At 41.6% G+C, this 20255-nt stretch overlaps 1 protein-coding gene across 8 annotated transcripts in view; it reads left to right on the plus strand.

The window, feature by feature from the left end:
* The window catches only part of ME2 (malic enzyme 2), a 1978505-nt gene that overhangs the window by 895455 nt on the left and 1062795 nt on the right, over positions 1 to 20255 (plus strand). For all 8 annotated transcript variants that reach the window (XM_044082071.1, XM_044082092.1, XM_044082073.1 and 5 more), the window contains one exon: positions 19675 to 19750. In XM_044082071.1, coding sequence (XP_043938006.1) covers positions 19675 to 19750 — 76 coding nt within the window. The remainder of the gene's footprint in view (positions 1 to 19674; positions 19751 to 20255) is intronic.

Consider the following 20255-nt stretch of genomic DNA (forward strand, 5'->3'; position numbering starts at 1 on the left):
GCTATGTCTTCCTCGAAGAATGCCTTCAAGGGCTTGGGTAACAGCTCCGATGTTCATGTTTCACTTTTGCAGTCATTACTCTTGGGTTATCCTGCTGGCAGGCTACCCGCAGTCGGCCAGAATTCCAAATTCTAGGTCCGGCGTCAGTCGCTGTCACCTCTTCCCTGACGTCATTGTTTCAGGAGTATAAAAGATGCAGCCAACACCATTTTCTTCAGTCTTTCTTGCCGCTCGGTGCCCGAAGCAAAAGCAGTTCGCAAGTACCGGTCGGCCGACTCCTGAGATTTTCAAATACGAATTTCAGAACCAAAGTCTTCATTAAAGCTAAGTACCCCATTGGGGAAACTTTTTTCTTGCTCCAGACCGATGTCAGAAAAAGTTAACAATTGTATTTCTTGTGGGAAGCAAATACCTCATAAGGATTTTCACTCTTACTGTATTCTTTGCCTAGGCCCTGATCATAACATTGCTAGTTGTCGGTTTTGTGCTAGATTTAACCAACGCACTATCAAGCGTCGGTTCGACTTTGCATTCCATTACTTTGGCCGAAGATTTAATTATATAATGCCATCGGAGCAGTCGACAACCGGAGTTTACAAAAAACGCAAGGACAAGGAAAAAGATAGGCATCCGAGGTCCAAAACCGACGATAAAGCCTCTGCTAGGCCAGTCGCCAGTTCTCAGTGAGACGCTTTCGCAGCCCCTGGCACCCGCTACCTTAAAGCCACAGGCCGCTTCCGACTCCCACGTGGAGCCGACTGGGCCTCTGAATACTCAAGGTATTGGACACTCTGAAATCATTCCCTCAGATGGGTCCGGAGCTGCTGAGCCGGGGATCGGCTTCTGAGGGTGTCTTCAGAACTACACAACTATATATTAAGCCATCTTCAGCTTCAAAGACAAAGCATCACTAAAGACAAAGAAACAAGTACAGCATTCTCCTACTCAGACTTCCATGCCTAAAAAACAGATGCTTAAAATGGCCGAAGACCTAATTACTTTGATCAGGGGCTCCCATCCCCCTCCTGATAAGAGGCCTAGGCAAGAGACAGAGTATGATTCGTCTGATCAGGTTTCTATTTCCTCTGATTCCTCTTCTGAACAGGATTACTCCATGCTTCCCTATGAGGATTCTGATGCTGAAGAATCCATTCCTTCAGCCTCTCCTCCTGAGGATTATTCTTTTGGGGAAACCCTACATACCATGAGGGAACATTTCCACTGGGAGAGCCAAGATTATTCTGAATCTAAGAAAAGGCTCAGAGACTTTCTGCTACTTCCTCAGCACAGACCCCTTGCTATTCCACCTGTCCTAGACATTGTAGATGATGTCTTTAAAGAGTCCGGCCTGTCCCCAGACTCTTTACCCCCCTGCACCTGCTAAGCCAGACAGATACTACAGGGTCCCGGATTCTCATAAATTCCTGTATAAGAACCCTGCTGCTGACCAAGAAACTGTATCTCAGGGTCCCAAGGGGGTTAAAGCTTCCACTGCAAAAAACCCTGTGGGGGGGGAAAAGGTCTGCACTTCTGCAACCCTGGCCATAAGGGCTTTAAATTGTCAGTTTCATATGCTTAAATATCAGCAATATTTAACGTCACTGCTTAAACAGAAAATGTTGACAAATACTGATTGTTCAGAGAACAAGGGATTGCAGGATTTATTGCATGCAGCTGAACAAGTGGGAAAGCATACTTTGCAATGTGGTTATGATTCTCTGGAGGCCTCTTGCAGGGCCGCTGTTACAGGTTCTGTTATTAGAAGGCATGCTTGGTTAAAGGAACAAAATCTGCCTGATCATGTTAAAGCAAAATTATTAGATGCACCATTACAGCATGATACTTTGTTTGGTCCTAAAGCAGAAGAGGTGTTGAAAAAATGGAGGATAAAGCAAAATCCATGCAGACAGTCAAGGATTTTTTACAGGTACAGCCACCCAGGTTTAGCAGAAACTGGCCTTCTAAAAATTGGTCCTTTCCATCGTCAGACAGACCACAAAGAGGCAGATCTCAGCCCCAAGGCTCATACAGGCCTAAGCAATGGGGTGCTCCTACCTCCAAAAGCGGAGAAGACAAATCACAACCTTTCAGGAAACAGTCCCATTGTCTTTCCTGTACCAGTTCCAAGCACTTTTCTTTTGGCAGCCCCCTTACAGGGAAAAATAGCACTTTTTTCATCAAATTGGCAAAGGATTACCCAAGACAAATGGGTCCTGAACATAGTATCCCAAGGCTACAGGTTTCATTTTCACACTTTACCAAGGTCAAAAGGTATGCCAGACCTGCCACACAATCAATGGGCAGAGGCACAAAAGCAAATTACAACCCTCATGGATATGAGGGCCATTCAGCATGTACCACAACAAGAGCAGGGGCAAGGATTTTACTCCAGACTTTTCCTAGTACCCAGAAAGGACAAAACCTGGAGACCAATACTGGACCTGTCTATACTAAGTACATTTCTGGAAGTTCCAAAATTCAAGTTGTTGACTCTACAGCAGTTACTGCCCATGCTGGGCACGAAAGTTTGGCTCGTAACTTTGGACCTAAAAGAGGCATACCTGCATGTCCCAATCAGACAATCATGCAGAAGATACCTCAGATTCATAGCTGGCTCAATGCATTACCAATTCTCTGCACTGCCCTTTGGCTTATCTACTGCGCCCAGAGTCTTCACAAAATGCCTGGCACCAGTAATTGCGTTTTGCAGACAAAAAGGAATTCAAATATACCCCTACTTGGACGACTGCCTAATTCAAGCAGAGAACAAAGACATTCTACTAAAGCATCTGGCATTTGTAAAAAGATTACTAATTGGCCTAGGGTACACAGTAAACGAAAAGAAATCAAAACTAGTGCCCTCTCAAGAGATAATATTCCTGGGTGCAAGCCTAAATACATCTGCCCAGATGGCTTATCTCACGCCAGACAAACAAAAGCAACTGACTACTTACTTCAAAAATTTGGCAACAAAAACCTACTTATCTGCAAGGAAAATCTTGCAGGCCTTGGGTTTCATGGCATCCTGCATTCTACTAATTCCATATGCCAGACTGCATATGAGGAAACTACAGTGGTATCTAAAAAGTGTTTGGACTCAACATTGCCACAGCCTGGAGACAGTAATTGCACTCATTCCCTGCCTGCAACAGGAGTTTCGATGGTGGGCAGAAGCCTGTCACCACAACGAGGGTCTGCCATTCAGTTTACCCCCAGACAGACACTGACAACGGATTCATCAGATTATGCCTGGGGGGCCCATATGGCAGGAAAATGTATTCAGGACACATGGCCTGCAAACCAGACGGAACTTCACATCAATCAAAAAGAGATGCTAGCTGTTCAAAATGCCCTGACAGCCTTCAAGGGCCTACTTCATCCAGGACAGTTACTGATAGACAGACAACACTACGGTCATGTGGTACATAAACAAACAGGGAGGTACACATTCCTACCTCCTCTGCAGACAAGTAATGACCTTATGGGACACAGCATTGGCTTTTCAAGTTCACCTGCAAGCACAATTCCTGCCAGGAAAAACAAATACTCTGGCAGCCGAACTAAGCAGAAACCTCATGGATCCCCACGAATGGAAACTGGATCCACAAGTCTTCAGCATGATAATAAGGAAATGGGGATGCCCAGACATAGATCTATTTGCCTCCCCTTACAACTGCCAATTGCAGAGATTTTGCATAAGGATTTATCACAAGCAAGCATGGAAAGTGGACGCCCTATCCTTCAGCTGGAAAAATCTAACACTATATGCCTTTCCCCCATTGCCACTCCTTCCCAGGGTACTCCTAAAGGTCAGACAAGAGAAACCAAAAATGATACTGATTGCACCAGACTGGCCACGCCAGCACTGGTACCCAATCCTGAAGAGATTGTCTCAATGTCCAGCATGGATACTGCCTCAGACTTCTCACTTGCTGACCCAACAAAACAGTCAGATCCTGCACAGCCAACTCAGGACCTTAAATCTGGCAGCATGGCGGATAAAGTAGCCATTCAGAACACTCCTCTTTCAAAAGCTGTTAATGGATGTTAGCTTGGAGGCCAGGAGGCCCAGTACCAGAAAATCTTGTGCAGAAAAATGGAAGAGATTTTCTGCTTGGAACCAGGAACAAGGCATAGACATGTGTGTACCAGATATCCCTCAGATTTTACAATACCTAACTGAGATGCTAAACAAAGACCTTTCCTTCTCATCTATTAAGATTCGTGCCTCTGCCATTTCAGCCCATTACAATACGGAACCACTTGTCTTTTCTCATCCTTAAATAAGGCAGTACCTCAGAGGGGCCAAAAACATTAGGCGTCCAAGGAGAGCACCAATTCCGGGCTGGGACCTCAATTATGTTTTGGAAAAACTCACACTGCCTCCTTTCGAGCAAGCATCAACAGCAGATGTAAAATTCTTATCCTGGAAAACAGCTTTGCTAATAGCAATAACCTCTGCTAGGCAAGTCTCAGAGTTACAAGCACTCATGGCTGTGGAACCTTCCATCATTTTCCATCCAGACAGGGTTTCTCTGAGGACGAACCCTACATTTATGCCTAAGGGTGGTATCCAGTGTGGCCCTCAACCAAACCATTCACTTGCCAACCTTTTATCCTGATCCACAGAACAAGGGTGAGAAAATTCTGCATTCTTTGGACATACACAGGCAGTTAAGATTCTACTTGGACAGAACTAAAACTTTCAGAAAGACTGAGCAACTTTGTGTCATATGCTGCAGGTTCACAAGGAAAGGCTATCTCAAAACAGACTATTTCTAAATGGATAGGCCATTGCATCCGTTTCTGCTATTCTCAACACAGCAAATCAGTGCCTAAGGACAGTAGGCCTCATTCCACCAGAGTAGCAGCAACTTCAGCAGCCTTCCTCAGAGGAGTACCAACCCAAAGATATCTTAGAGGCTGCAACTTGGAGTTCAGTGCACACCTTCCCAAAGCACTACCACTTACCTCTTTACTCTAAGTCCAGAGCAGGCTTTCCACTGCAGTTCTGCAGGGCATCATAGCCTCTCCTAATGCTATTTAGCCCAGCCACCCTACCTCAGCTTTGGGATTCAACCCAAGAGTAATGACTGCAACAGTGAAACACGATGAACATAGTACAGTTGTGTACCTACCATAAATGTAGATGTTCGAGTGTATTCACTGTTTCAATCCAGGTTACCCACCCACCATCCCCCTTTTCTTTGCTGGGGCTTATCTGCGCTTCTCTATTCTGTACAACCTTTTTGGTGTATTTGCTTGTAGATGAAGGACATGTTATTTGTGTGCATGTATTGTGATTGGCATATTCTTTCAGCCTTCCAATTTAGGGGTATCTGACATCTGGGGCAAGAAAAACTGAAGAAAATGGCGTCGGCTGCATATACTCCTGGCGCACTGACATCAGGGAGGAGGCGACAGCAACTGACGCCGGACCTAGACTTTGGAATTCTGGCCGACTGCGGGTAGCCTGCCAGCAGGATAACCCAAGAGTAATGACTGCAACAGTGAATACACTCGAACATCTACATTTATGGTAGGTATACAACTGTACTTCCTTGAAGCAGCCACCTGGTCTTCTCTCCATACCTTTACCAAACACTACAAACTGGATGACATTTACAGATCCAGATCCAGGTTTGCTAAAGCCGTTTTACATGGCTTCATTGAGAGCTCCTCTGCTCCTTCCTCTTCCCTTCCTTCTTGAGCTTTGGCACTCTCCCTCAGGTTAAGAATAGTGCAGCAAGTGAATGAGTAGAAGACCCTAGAATAGTTGTGTAAAATCTTACCATAACCATAGATGTCCTCCTCATCACTGCTGCATTATTCTGTCCCTCCCTCCTCCTCCCCTGGTCTATTGTTTTGCTTGGATGTACTGACCTTTTATATCCTTAGACTGGCATTTCTCCTGGGGCATTCACTTCTGAGGATGGTACGTGCATACATCACTTTTATGGCCTACTTCCAACAGCAGCCTACATGCAACGTCCCACGTACCATGCAATAGTACAAGACTTTTGTATACTGTCCAACGTCGAGTTGTCTTCAGGTGGGAGATCCTTCAGGTTAAGATTACTGCAGCAGTGAAGAGAAGGACCTCTATGGTTATGGTAAGACTTTGCCCAACTGTTGTATTCCGCCACAGAGAGAGTCCCCGAGAGACATTATTTTCGTGCAATGCTCCCCCCCTCTAGCTTTCCCACCCTTACCACTGACTCTCAGGTTTCTGCAGAAAGCAATCAGATGCAAGGTGTTTTCCATCCTCATTGTCCCCTTCTGGCCCAAGCAAATCTGGTTTCCTTTTCTCAGGCCTCATCTCAGAAGCCCAATTCCAATGTACAGTAATGGCCAAAAATACAACTCTGTCCTCTTCCCAGAATGAATCCACTCACAAGTTATATTGCAGGAAGTGTTTTGTGCTTCTTCCCAAGATCTTGATTGCTTTTCATCATCTTTTCCAGATGATGTTTGTTTGTTAGCACATATGTTTGATTCAGGATCCATTTTCTCCACCACAAAATTCCAACTAGCAGCCAGTTCTAATATTTACATGGATCAAGAGGAACACTCATTGGCTTTTTCTCAAAGGAGTTTTCCTTCTTATCTGCCAATCAGGGAAACAATTTCTCAGGGACCTGTATTTTGTACTAGAGTCTTTGATGAAAAGCTCGGTTGAACTTTCTTTTACGGAAAACTGGTTTCTTGTGGCCATAACATCTGCACGAATGTTATAAGAGCTTCAGGCTTTCTTGAGCAGTACCTTATTTAGTCTTTCACAAGGACAGTGTTTCCCTCTGTACAAATCCATCCTTTCTACTTAAGGTGGTTTCTAAAGTAACAACTGTTCATTTGATTCACCCAAGTCTTTTTCCCAGATCATGCTAATAAAGGAGAAGTATATCCTGCATACCCAGGACGTCCATAGACAACTACAGTTCTACCTTTACAGAACCGAATTCAGAAAAGATACCCAACTTTTAATTTCCTTCACAGATAATAAATAGGTTGTTTGTCCAAAGTTACTATTTCTAGATGGCTTTCAGACTGCATATCTTATGTTTACTGCACTCATGGTCTCCCTTTACAGGGCAGATCGAAAGTCCATTCCACAAGTCAGTGGCTCATTCCATGACCTTTTTCAGGTGTTCAAGTGATGATGTGTCAGGGAGTGGCATGGTCGTTGCTATGTATTTTTTTAAACACTACAAATGAGATTACACTTTTAGGGATAGAACTTAATGTGGAGCCACTGTCCTTAAATATCTCCTGTTATGATGCCACCCCAAGGGTTCAGGTAGCTTGAGATTCTGACTTATAAGTCAGATTATGTGGACTGAACAAACAGGATGTAGAAGCTGTCTACTTAACATAATGCTGGATCCTTTCTTTTATGTCCATCTGATGCTCCCTATATCATCTTATTACTATTTGTGCGACCTAAAAGATGTCTACATTCGTGAACATATCTTACATAAGCATTGTCAAACTTGATCTAAGCTAACCTGGTGCAGTATAGCATGATGAGAAAACTTTTTTTCTTAAAGGGACTTGAGGCTGGAGGACTAGATGTTCTTCCTGTTTCACTGTTGCAGTAATCACATTTGGGTTATCTGCTTACAGTAGCCCTCAGTCGATCTGATTATCAAAGTCTTGGGTTTTGCGTCGGTTGCTGTCTCATCCTCCATGACGTCAGGTAGTCAGGGGTATAAAGCATGCAGCCGATGCCATTACATCAGTCTTTCTTGCCGTGCGGTGCCCGAAGCAGAAGCAATTTGCAAGTGCCAGTCGGCCGACTCCTGAAATTTTCATTTTCGAGTTTCAGAATCAAAGTCTTCAACTAAAGCTAAGTGCCCCATTGGGGAAACTTTTTCTTGCTCTTAACCAATGTCAGTAAAAGTCAATAATTGTTTTTCTTGCGGAAAGCAAATACCTGACAAAGATTTTCATTCATACTGTAGTCCTTGCCTAGGCCCTGACCACGACGTACCTCGCTGTCGGTTTTGTGCCTTATTTAAGCAACAAACTATTCGTCGTCTGTATATTTACGCTTCTAAATATTTTGGTACTCAGTTCAGTTATTCAGATATGTCTTAGATAAGCCATCCAACTACAGAATTTCCAAAAAAAAAACACAAAGATAAAGACAGAGACAGGCCGCCTAGGTCCAAAGCTGCCGACGACACTTCTCCTAAGCCAGTCGCCAGTTCACCAGTACTCAGTGAGGTGCTTTCTCAGCCCCTGATACCCGCTACTTCAGATGCACAGGCCTCTACTGAGACCCATTTGGAGTCTGGCATGCCGCGAGATGCTTCAACTGTGGAACCTGTGGATGTCTCTACCTTGGATGGGTCCAAAGCCGCTGTGCAGGCTTCTGAGGGTGCATTCAGGCCTACTGACTTGCATATTAAACTGACACCATCTTCTTCTTCAAGGCCTAAAACTCTAACCATGCCTAGAAAACCAATGCCCAGACTGCATGGTCAGGCCTCTATGCCTAAAAAACAAACGATAAGAATGGCTGAAGACCTTATTACTTTAATCAGGGGAAGCCAACCTTCCCCCTCTAAAAGACCTAGGACTCAATTTGCTTATGATACTTCTGACCAGGATTCTGAAATTTATCTTTCCTCTGATGACCAGGATTTACCCTTCTCTACCTGTGAGGATTCTGATGCAGAGGACTCTATTTCCTCTGCTTCCCCTTCAGAGGATTTCTCTTTTGGTGAAACCCTGCATACTCTTAAGGAGCACGTTCGCTAGGAAAGCCAAGATTACTCTGATTCTAAAAAGAGGCTTAGGGATTTCTTACTCCTGCCCCAACACAGGCCTTTAGCTATCCCTCCTGTACTAGACATTGTCGATGATACTTTTTCAGAATCTAGCTTGGTCTCTGACTCTTTACCTCCTGCTCCCATAAAACCTGATAGATGTTCCTGACTCTTACAAGTTCCTTTTTAAAAATCCTGCTGCGGATCCTGAGACCATTTCACAGGGACCCAAGGGCATTAAGGCGACTACTGCCAAAAATCCTACCCCCTCTGATAAGAGACTCCAGGGCGCTGGATAGATGGGGTAAGAAAGTAAACACTTCTGCAACTTTGGGCATTAGGGCCTTAAACTGCCAGTTTCATATGTTAAAGTATCAGTAGCATATTATAGGTTCATAGGTGGGTACTAGGCTATTGGCCCTAGGGCCTATATAAGCCTAGCCAAAGGTACCCTGGCTTTCGCCACCCAAGAAAATTATTTTCCTGTGCCTCTTGTCGAGCAGAACCACAGAAGTGATCCCCGGGGTGAATTTCCTATCTCCCATCCAATCATCAAGATTTTTATTTTTATTGGATTACTTAAACAGTAAATGATGTTGATTCCTGACTGTGCTGAAAATAAGGATTTACAGGATTTAATGCATTCTGTTGAACAGGTTGGAAAGCATACTTTGCAATGTGGTTTTGATTCACTAGAGGCATCTTGCAGGGCTGCTGTCACAGTCTGTACTTAGAAGGCATGCTTGGCTTAAGGAGCAATCTTTGCCAGATCATGTTAAAGCTAAATTGTTGGATGCTCCCTTAAATCAGGACCGCCTGTTTGGCAACAAAGCAGTTGTTCTTAAAAAGATAGAGGAAAAAGCTAAATCTATGCAAACTGTTAAAGATTTCCTGCAAGTACAGCCTCCAAGATTTAGTAGGCATTGGACCTCTAAGAATTGGTATGTTCCTACCTATTCCAGGCCTTCTCAGTCAAAACCCAGAACCAGCAGAACACCCAGGCTTCAATCCAAGGGTACGCACAGGACTAAGCAGTGGGGGGCTCTCACTTCCAAATCAGGGAGTAGCAAGTCTCCCCCTATGGTAAACTGTCTCAATGACTTAACTTTAAATCTTCCAAGCATTTCTCAACTGACTGCTTCTTTAGGGGGAAAGATTGCTCTGCAGGCAAAAAACTGGGAACTCATTACCAGAACAAATGGGTTTTAAATATAGTTTCTCAAGGATACAGATTTCACTTCCACACGTTACCAACCCCAAATGGTTGGCCAGATCTACCCCCAAATCAGTGGGCAGAGGCTCAAAAACAAGTACTCTCTCTCTCTCTTAAGCATAAAGGCTATTCAGACTGTACCAGAAGAGGAAAAGGGACAAGGTTTCTACTCAAGACTTTTCTTGGTAACCAGAAAAGGCAACTCATGGCATCCTATCCTGGACCTTTCTATCTTTTCGTTGATTCCAAAATTCAATATGCTAACTCTTCACCAGTTACTTCCTATTCTAGGCAAAGATGCCTGGTTGGCAACACTGGATTTAAAGGAAGCCTACCTGCACATCCCAATCAGGGAATCTTGCAGAAGATACCTACACTTCAAAGCAGGCTACTTGCACTATCAATTCTCTGCACTGCCCTTTGGCTTATCTACTGCGCCCAGGGTATTCACAAAGTGCCTAGCTCCAGTCATTGCATTTTGCAGGCAAAGAAATATCCAAATATACCTATACCTGGACGATTGTCTAATTCAGGCAGAAAACCAGGACATACTTTTGAATCATCTGGCATTTGTACAAAAGGTGCTAACTTGTCTGGGGTACACCATACATGAAAAGAAATCAAATCTGGTACCCTGTCAACAAATATACTCATGGGAGCAAGCTTGAACACAACTTCCCAGATGGCTTTCCTTATGCCAGAGAAACAGATTCATTTGACAACTTACTTCAAACTAATGGCCACAAAATCCCTGCTGTCTGCAAGGCAAATACTGCAAGCCTTGGGATTCATGGCCTCCTGCGTTCTACTAATTCCATATGCAAGACTGCATATGAGGAAACTACAGTGGTATCTACAAAACCTGCGGTGTCAACATTCACAGGATCTAGAAGCAATGATTCCTATCACACCTTACCTACGGTTAGAGTTCCTTTGGTGGATAGAGGCCTGCCACCAAAACAAGGGACTACCATTCACTCTACCCCCTGCCACCCAAACCCTAACAACAGACTCATCAGACTATGCATGGGGGACTCACCTGGCAGGGAGGTGCATTCAGGGCAAATGGAACCCAAGTCAAATGCACCTGCATATCAATAAAAAAGAAATGTTAGCTGTACAGAATGCTCTGACAGCCTTCAAGGACCACATTCTTCCAGGACAATTAATGGTAAAGACGGACAACACCACTGTTATGTGGTACATAAACAAGCAGGGGGTGGTACCCATTCTTACCCCCTCTGCAGACTAGCCATGGCTCTGTGGAACACAGCCTTGAGCTACCAAGTGCATCTACAGGCTCAATTCCTGCCAGGAAAACTAAATACACTGGTAGACGAACTAAGCAGAAATCTCATGGACCCACATGAGTGGAAACTGGAACCAAAGACTTTCAACATGTTGATAAACAAATGGGGGAGTCCAGATATAGACTTGTTTGCTTCCCCCAAAAACTACCAATTGGACAAATTCTGCACAAGGACTCCCCACAAACAAGCTTGGAAAGTGGATGCTCTGTCCATCAGCTGGAAAAATCTATCAGTTTATGCCTTTCCTCTTCTGCCTCTCCTCTCCAAAGTACTACTAAAAATCAAACAGGACAATCCAAGGGTGATACTGATTGCACCAGACTGGCCACTCCAACAGTGGTACTTCCTCTTGCGCAGTTTGTCACTGCTGGCTCCATGACACCTGCCTCAGACCTGTACTCTGCTGTCACAGCAGGACAGCCAGATTCTGCACCCTCAGCTTCAAACCCTGAACCTGGCAGCCTGGCTAATTACCTAATCTCTCCATTACCATCCCTCAGTAAACAAGTTTGGATGTCATTTTGGAGGCAAGGAGGCCTAGTACTAGAAAATCTTATGCTGAAAAATGGAAAAGATTCTGTGCCTGGAACCAAACTCAAGGGATGGGCACAGCAGAGCCCAGTTTACCTAAGATTCTTCAATAATTAACTGAGATGCTTCACAGGGGCCTTTCATTTTCCTCCTCCAAAATTCACGCCTCAGCCATTTCAGCTCATTACAACACAAAACCACTTCTCTTCTCTCATCCACTGTTCAAGCAGTTCCTCAGAGGGGTTAAAAACTTAAGACCACCCAAGAGAGCCCCAACGCCAGCCTGGGACCTTAATTTTGTTTTGGAAAATCTCACTCTTCTTCCTTTTGAGCCAGCTGCACGTGCAGAGTTAAAATTCCTTTTTTGGAAAACAGCCTTCCTTTTAGCAATCACTTCAGCAAGAAGGGTATCTGAATTACAGGCCCTTTTGGCAGTGGGGCCTTTCATCATCTTTCATGCGGACAGGGTGTCCCTCAGGACCAATCCCTCTTTCATGCCCAAGGTGGCATCCAGTGTGGCTCTTAATCAGTCCATTCATTTGCCTACCCTCTTTTCTCATCCACAGAACAAAGGGGAATGGATACTGCACTCCTTAGATGTGCACAGACAACTTAGATTTTACTTGGACAGGACTAAACCTCAAAGGAAATCTGAACAGCTGCTGGTGGCATTTGCTGCAGGGGCAGAGGGGAAGGCTATTTCAAAGCAAACCATTTCTAAATGGATAGGCCATTGCTTTCATTTTTGCTGTAAGCACCATGGAAAACCTATCTCACACGGGATTAGACCCCATTCAACCAGGGCTGCATCTACCTCTACAGCCTTTTTCAGAGGTGTCCCAACCAGGGACATCCTAGAAGCTGCTACCTAGAGTTCTGTACATACTTTCACCAAGCATTACCATTTACCAGTTTTCTCCAAATCCAGAGCTGGCTTTGCCACTATAGTCTTGCAGGGCCTTATAGCTGGTACTAATGCTATCTAAATTCCTCCTCCCATCCTTAGCTTTGGGAATCTACCCAAATGTGATGACTGCAACAGTGAAACATGAAGAACATAGTATAGTTGTGTACACTTACCATAAATGTAGATGTGTGAGTGTATTCACTGTTGCAGTCCTGGTTGCCTTCCCTCCAGCCCCCACACTTCTTTTGGCTATATCTCTGCTGTCCTTTACTATGCTTAAAAGCTTTTGTTGTATTTGCTTTTTTGTTGGAGGTATAACCTTGTATATGTATATATATATATATATATATATATATATATATATATATTAATTGCTTCCCGTTAGGGGCGCACCTGACATCTGGGGCAAGAAAAACTGATGTAATGGCGTCTGTTGCATGCTTTATACCCCTGACTACCTGACGTCATGGAAGATGAGACAGCAACCGATGCAGGACCCAAGACTTTGATAATCAGGTCGACTGAGGGCTACTGCAAGCAGATAACCCAAATGTGATGAATACAACAGTGAATACACTCGAACATCTACATTTATGGTAAGTGTACACAACTGTACTTTTTGCTGAGCTGGATCTGAGAAGTGGCTTGAGTTCCCAAAATTTGTATCTGACAGATACGAATGAAAGGATCTGGAGTTATGGTAAGTAGATAATGTCCAATTATTTAAACTGTTCTTTAATTGCAAGTAGGGAGGAGGAACTTATGGATAATCGTGTTTGTTTTTTGAGATGTTCATGGTTAAACCTTAAAAGGGCAGTTGTGTTAAATGAGAAAGATAAAGTAGGGCTAAGGATGACGTATCAAGGAAAAGTTTCTCTGCATATGCATTCTGTGTTAGAAATTTTTAAATAAAGGAATTTTTAAGACATTAAGCAAACTATAAGGATTATTTGTGAAGGCATTACGAAGGGGAAAGAAAAATGGCGGAAAGAGTAGATGAAGGAATGTATGAGTTTAGGCCAAAACTTAAGCATAGATAATTTAGGGAAGGCTAGGAAGATGTGATATTATAAAATGTTTTATTTGGAAAATGGGTATGAACACTCAAATGACAAAAAGTGAAGTATTAAGGAAAGGCGAAGAGATACATAAAGGAATATATACATGAACGGAGAGAGTTTTTTTTGAAGATGTCTCTATAGGTTACTTAATAAAGGTAACAGGAAGTGCAGAGTATAAAAGGCAATGAATTTGACTATTGTACAGAAAGAGATGCTGTGGATGTGTTTGTATCTGTATTTTAAATAAAGGGATATTGGAAAAATGTATATATAATTTGCAATAAATTAAATGTGTAAGTGTAGGTATGACCATGAACGATAAGTGTTAAATGAGGTGTAAAGGCAGATAGGGTTATGTGGCTTGAGAGTTGTCAGAAAGTTGTCATATAAAAAAAGTAGAGCCTTCAAGATATTAAAAAGCAACAATATTGGTTGAGGCAGTAAGGGTTGAGATTCTGAAAATTTGTCATCACAGTAGGAAGAAACAAAAAATTTGCTGTGTGTATGTATATATATATATATATATATATATATATATATATATATATATATATATAGAGAGAGTGTGTGTAAATGTAAATATTTGTCTGTATATATTTTTTTTTAATTGTATTTTTTCTGTTTTGAATATTGTGTGTGAGATAAGTAAATCCTTTCTCTTTTCGGCAAAGTTTTCTTCGTGAGGTTATTGTAAATGGGTTTTTGGACAACAAAATGAGGAATTCTTTAAGGCAAGGGTGTACCTTGATTACTTTATTTTTTTGTTTAATGTTGAATGCAGTAATATGGAAAAAATAAGAGGAAGTTGGTAGAAATGAGATGGGAGGTTAGTGCAAGGGGTAAAAATGCCTTTGCTTTGATTCAGGCTGTTTACTTAGTTTTAGTTGGGGTAAAATGAAGAATGGATCAGAGAGGTTGTATTAGATGTTGAGGAATGTGACAGATGGTCTTAGTTGAAAAAGAATGAGTACAGCATTGAGGGGCACATAAAAAGTGGGACAAATTTAATGAAGTAGAAGTAAAAATTTGGTTTATATATGAAAAGAAGGCAGGTGGCATTAACAGGCCCTGACAAGATTTGTTTAATAGAGGGGAGGGTGTAATTCTTGGACCGTGTTAGGATTTCTTTTGAAAATAAGGTATATTTAGTTAATGGTACACTTAAATAGCAAAATATTTTGGAAGTGTTTATACTTTCCCAGAATAAAGAGAAAAATACTCAGTATGCTTAATCTTTTCTGTGGGTATCCCAGCTGAATGTTTTTAAAATTGGAATGGTTAATAATGGCAGACAAAAGGGAGATTTGAAATTAAACTAATCATAGTTTTATTGAATATACATTATGTGTTAAAGAAAATGTTTAAAAAACTAGTTTACTAGCTGAAATAGTTGGAAAGAAATATGGACCAGTATGGGAAAGTTTTAGGGTGGGTAAAAAGAAAAAAAAATAGAAAACTGCTTTAGCAGGTACTGGGTAAGAACGCTATAGTTGAACAATGGGACCTTCCGATGCTCAAGGAAGTCTCCAAAAGGCTAGGTTCCACTTGAAATACCTTGGATGCCTTAGAGACGAATCATCAACAGAGTCTTTTGTTCCAGGTTCCTCATTTGCAAGGCCTTCCACATGTCATAGAAGGGAGACCTCTTTTTATGGTTTTCCTTATCTTGTACCTCATCACAGGTGTGGTTCTGAAGGCAAGGGCAGAGGCAACAAAGTTGTTTTGAATCATTGTTTTTTCTGGCTTTGGCAAGACTGTTTGTTTCTGTGGTCTACTTCAGGTTAATTGGAGGGACCTCTGTTCCTAATTCAGTACTATATGCTCTTCACACAGCAAAAGTGAATGATAAAGACCCTGAAGGTACAATGTGGATTCTTTCATCCAAATTCCATTTAGGGCCAGACTCAGAAAAAAGTGGTGTCCATACTGCAAGAACTGAAAAATCCCATTACAATGCAGTCATACTTAAGCAAATGAAAAAATGCATGTGGGGCACTCTTCTAGCGAGAGTACCAAAGTAATTCCTAGATCCACAGCTACTGCAATACCTGCTCATCAGAAACTATTGTTATACCTCTAGCATGATTTTGGTATTCTTGCCAGTGGACCCCTTCTAATTTCAGAGTGCCTAATCGGGCATTTCCCGATGAGGTTCTTGCATGTAAAACCACCTTGAAGTGAGATGTAGTCTTCTTGGGACTTTTTTTCCCCTTTAAAAGCTGATGCTCGCCTCTTTGTATCCATTGCCAACAAACCACTTATTGCTTTTGTGGAAAACCTTCCTGTAGAAGCAGTCTCCTAATTGAGAAAAGGTGTTGAATTTCACCTTTAAGTTAATTTATATTAATACATAATCTGTGCTAATTTCAAATATAATAATTTTTAAATACATTTCATAGCAATAAAGCTAAAAATGTGGAATTCTGATGCTGTTGTAGAAAATCAACATTAAAGACCCAAAGTAAAACAAACGGGGAGGTACAGGTGAAGAGCAAAGTGCCATCTATAGTTCATGTGGGTAAAATGTCCAAAGACAGTGAATGTTCTCATGTGATCTGTTGGTCTTCTTCAGACCCTAAGGAGATAACACAGAGACTGTTTGTTATTGTATCTATAGGGTAATTACCACAGAAAAAGGTATTCAGAATTACATAAACCTGTGTTCAATAGCTTCCACTCATCCTGTGGGCCGATCCAGTGGGGAAGTTCCAGATGTGAAGTTGTCTTATCTCGTCTTCATTTTTTTAGTGATGGGTTCGGAACCGAGCCTTGGTTCTGACTCTGCCACTTACTAAAGCTCGAGGTCTCAAACCAGCTTGTGGCTCCATCCCTATCCCATGATGCTCCAGTGCCTTCCTCAGATCTTGTTTGCCGCTAAAACAGATCAGGTCGTTGCCAGCTCTAGATAAGTGAATTTGTATAATTCTCCTTTTTTCCTAGTTTTAGTATTGGTGTTAGTTTATACATATATATATATATATATATATATATATATATATATATATATATATATATATATATACTCTTTTTTTGCTAAGTTTTGTGGAATCCTTCCTGTTAGATTAATAGATTAATAGTGTGTGAATCAGGCTGACTTTCATTTGGCCTTTATAATCCCTATTCCCGTTAAAGTTATAGCATTTTTTGATACTTGGATTACGATAGTTTAGTGTTCCATTTATATATATATATATATATATATATATATATATATATATATATATATGCACACACACAATTGTGTGGTTATTTAGATAGTTGAAATAGTTCTTTGAAAAATGAGTTTGCAGTGCCGTTGACATTTAGTTTAGAATAGTCGCTGGTATGCCTTATTTTATATATTCAGTAGTGTGGTTATTTAAGCAGTAAATAGTTGAAATAGGTGCAGTACTTCTGTGTTAAATCTTTATCAGTAAGAGTTTCCTGTTGTCTTCATGTGAGAGTGTAATTTGCAGAAGGCTTGTTTGAGATAGCGGGCATTTAACCTGTTTTAGTTAGAGGGTTATTATTGAGTGTGTGTTAGGACACAGTGTCAAAGCAGAAGGAGCAGAAAGGTCAGAAACCTTCTGGGAGTAAAAAATGCCCTAAATGTTCCCAGAAAATGTCCCTTACTGGTGGACATCCGGAGTGTTTCTACTGTCTGGGACCACTCCACTTACTCTGGAGAATGTCTCCCCGGGCCTCTGCTGAAAACAGGATCTGTGGAACCTAGTCTGACTTTCCCGGTCAACAAATGTTAAATAAAAATAAAAAAAACTTACAAGAATCTTGCTCGATTTGTCATGCTTTTAGTTCTAGGGTCCACAAAGAAAGAAAGAACAAATTGATTTTGAGGGGGCACGATAAAGTCTTCCTTTCAAGAAGCCATGGAAGAGGGTCAAAGTCCACCAAAATGTACTTCGGGTGGTGAAAAAAGTTCTAAGATGTCTTCCTGTGCTTCGAGCACATCGGAGCCATCCACGAAGTTTCCTAGGATGTCTCCTACAGATGCTCAAAAATCTGACCCAATGAGACCTACTGCCTCGGCTCCACCCCTATCGGAACAGAGAGCAGTTCAAGTTTGGAGCCACTCCATGGTATTGGAGCCGATATCTCTGACTCTCAGATCTCCCACATTACAATCTACATTATTTGCACCATTTTCTCGATCCTCCAGAAGCTTATCAGACGATGTGGATCACTTGATGCAAAGAGTGCTTAAGACACCGGCGCTGGCCAGACTTTTATTAGATCCGACTCCAAGAAGCTTGGAGCCAACTGGAACCATTCCCCTGACTTCTGTTCCTCCTCCGACCACAGTGGTGGTTTCAGAGCCGGAATGCTTGGAACTCGTAGTGGTAGAGCCATCAGAACCGCAAAACCTTTCGGCCTCATCTTTGAAACCTCCTTACCTGGTATTCCATAATGATAGCGTTTCATTACGACTAACCTTTCCTTCTTACCAAAAGTGTGTTCAGAGTTTACTCTAAATCAATCCATAGAGTTACCAGTTTTTTCCCCCAGGTATGGCATTAAGGCAGAGTATATGCTTAATCAGCTAGACGTCCATAAACAGCTGCATTTTTACATACAGAAGGCAAAGGAATTTCGAAAGTCTGATCAACTTTTCATACCATTTTTAGATAATAAAAAAGGTTTGGCATTATCCAAAACTACCTTGTCCGGATGGTTATCGAATTGTATTTCCTTTACTTATGTTTCTACAGACAAACAATTGGAGAATAAAATAAAGGCACATTCTACTAGAGGGGTGTCGACTTCACAGGCCTTTAGAGCTAAATTACCAATAGACACTATTTGCGCGGCAGCAACTTGGACAAGGCCTCATACCTTTATTACTCATTACAAAGTATTTTGGGCCTCTATGGACAAGGCCACCTTTGGTTCCACTGTCCTGCAGAATATCCTCCCATGAGCCACCCAGGAATTCATTGTGCTAGGGACGCTGTCCCATCAGTAAAGAATGAAAATGAGATGGGACAACTTCACATAAAGAAGTTATGTACTCACCATAACGTTCCATGTGAGTTGTCCATCTCATCTTCATTCTTACGTCCCACCCTCCTACCCCCAGCTTTTTTATTGTTGCTTTGGAGGATCGAGAGTTTTTTGGGTAGATACTTGGTAAGCTTTGATCCTTTTTCTGGCTTTATGTATGATGTAGTTGGTGTATTAATCTATGCGTATGGGTGTGGATAGATCAGAAACAAGATCTGAGGAAGACACTGGAGCATCATGGGATAGGGGTGGAGTCACAAGCTGCTTTGAGACCTCGAGCTTTAATAAGCGGACGAGTCAGAACTGAGGATTGGTTCCGAACCCATCGGAAAAGAATGACGAGATGGACAACTCACATAGAACGTTATGGTGAGTACATAACTTCTTTTTATCTACCAGTGAGGAAAATAAGCATAGATTGTGTTTTCATACAAAAGTCTGTTTGCCTCTACATTGTACTCCTTTTAGTTATTTTTCCAAATGTTTATATCTGAAACATGTTTAACTGTTAACCATGATGCATCATTTTACATTGCCTTTTCTATGATCTATCATTTTACATTGCCTTTTCTGTAGCTTTGCCAGAAGTAGTAGTACTTTCCACAAAAAAGTAACTTTAGGGTTCCATTAAGGTATATTTTTATCGGAATGCAGGAAAAACCTGATGTACTATATATTTTATTAATTCTGCACTGTAAGTCATTGTTGTTTCTTTGGCATTCTTGTTGATGCCAAAGAAAATGTGTAGCACCTGCCTACAAAATATGCTTGTTTAGCAAAGAACAAATAAAAAGTTAGTTTAATTTGCAGGTTTAGTCTATGTCCATATAATTGCAGCTGTACCATTTATCATTTTCTGAGTTACTGTTCTGTTCTGTTCTAGAGGATTGTTTATCTCTGTCTTGGATAGAGGACATGTTCGGTCGATCCTGGATAATTGGCCAGAACCTGATGTTAAGGTGCGTTATTAATAATTTATGCAATACACTTTTTATCTTACCAAGCTTACAGAAGCAAGAAAATTATTAGCTTATTTGCTAAACATTATTTTGAGAAGGTTACAAAATACTGTACCATTCCTTGTCACAACATATAAAAAGTGACTTATGCAAGTCCTACAGTGTCCCCAAAGCTGAGGAATATCATGCAAAAATAATTGACTGATGCATGTTTTACTTGAGTTCATTATATGGTTGTAGCATTTATTCACTTGTCAACCAGGTGAACGGTTTAAGCACAAGTTCTATTTTGAGGGGCAACATGAGAGCACTGTCTATTTAAATAGCTTGCTTCTTCACATTATTGGCAAAGAGAAAGTGAAGAATATCAAAGCCAGGACTAGAGGATGAAGCTTGTTACCAGCTCATAATCTGATCTCAGTGCTAAACTGTGAACCAGTTCTTCATGTTAGTTATATGCTTTGTTTTAATCACTGCCTATTGATTTAAATAATCTATTACATCA

The sequence above is a fragment of the Protopterus annectens genome, chromosome 1.part1 (assembly GCF_019279795.1).
Source record: "Protopterus annectens isolate FY-2018-M chromosome 1.part1, PAN1.0, whole genome shotgun sequence".
NCBI classification, from domain to species: domain Eukaryota; kingdom Metazoa; phylum Chordata; order Ceratodontiformes; family Protopteridae; genus Protopterus; species Protopterus annectens.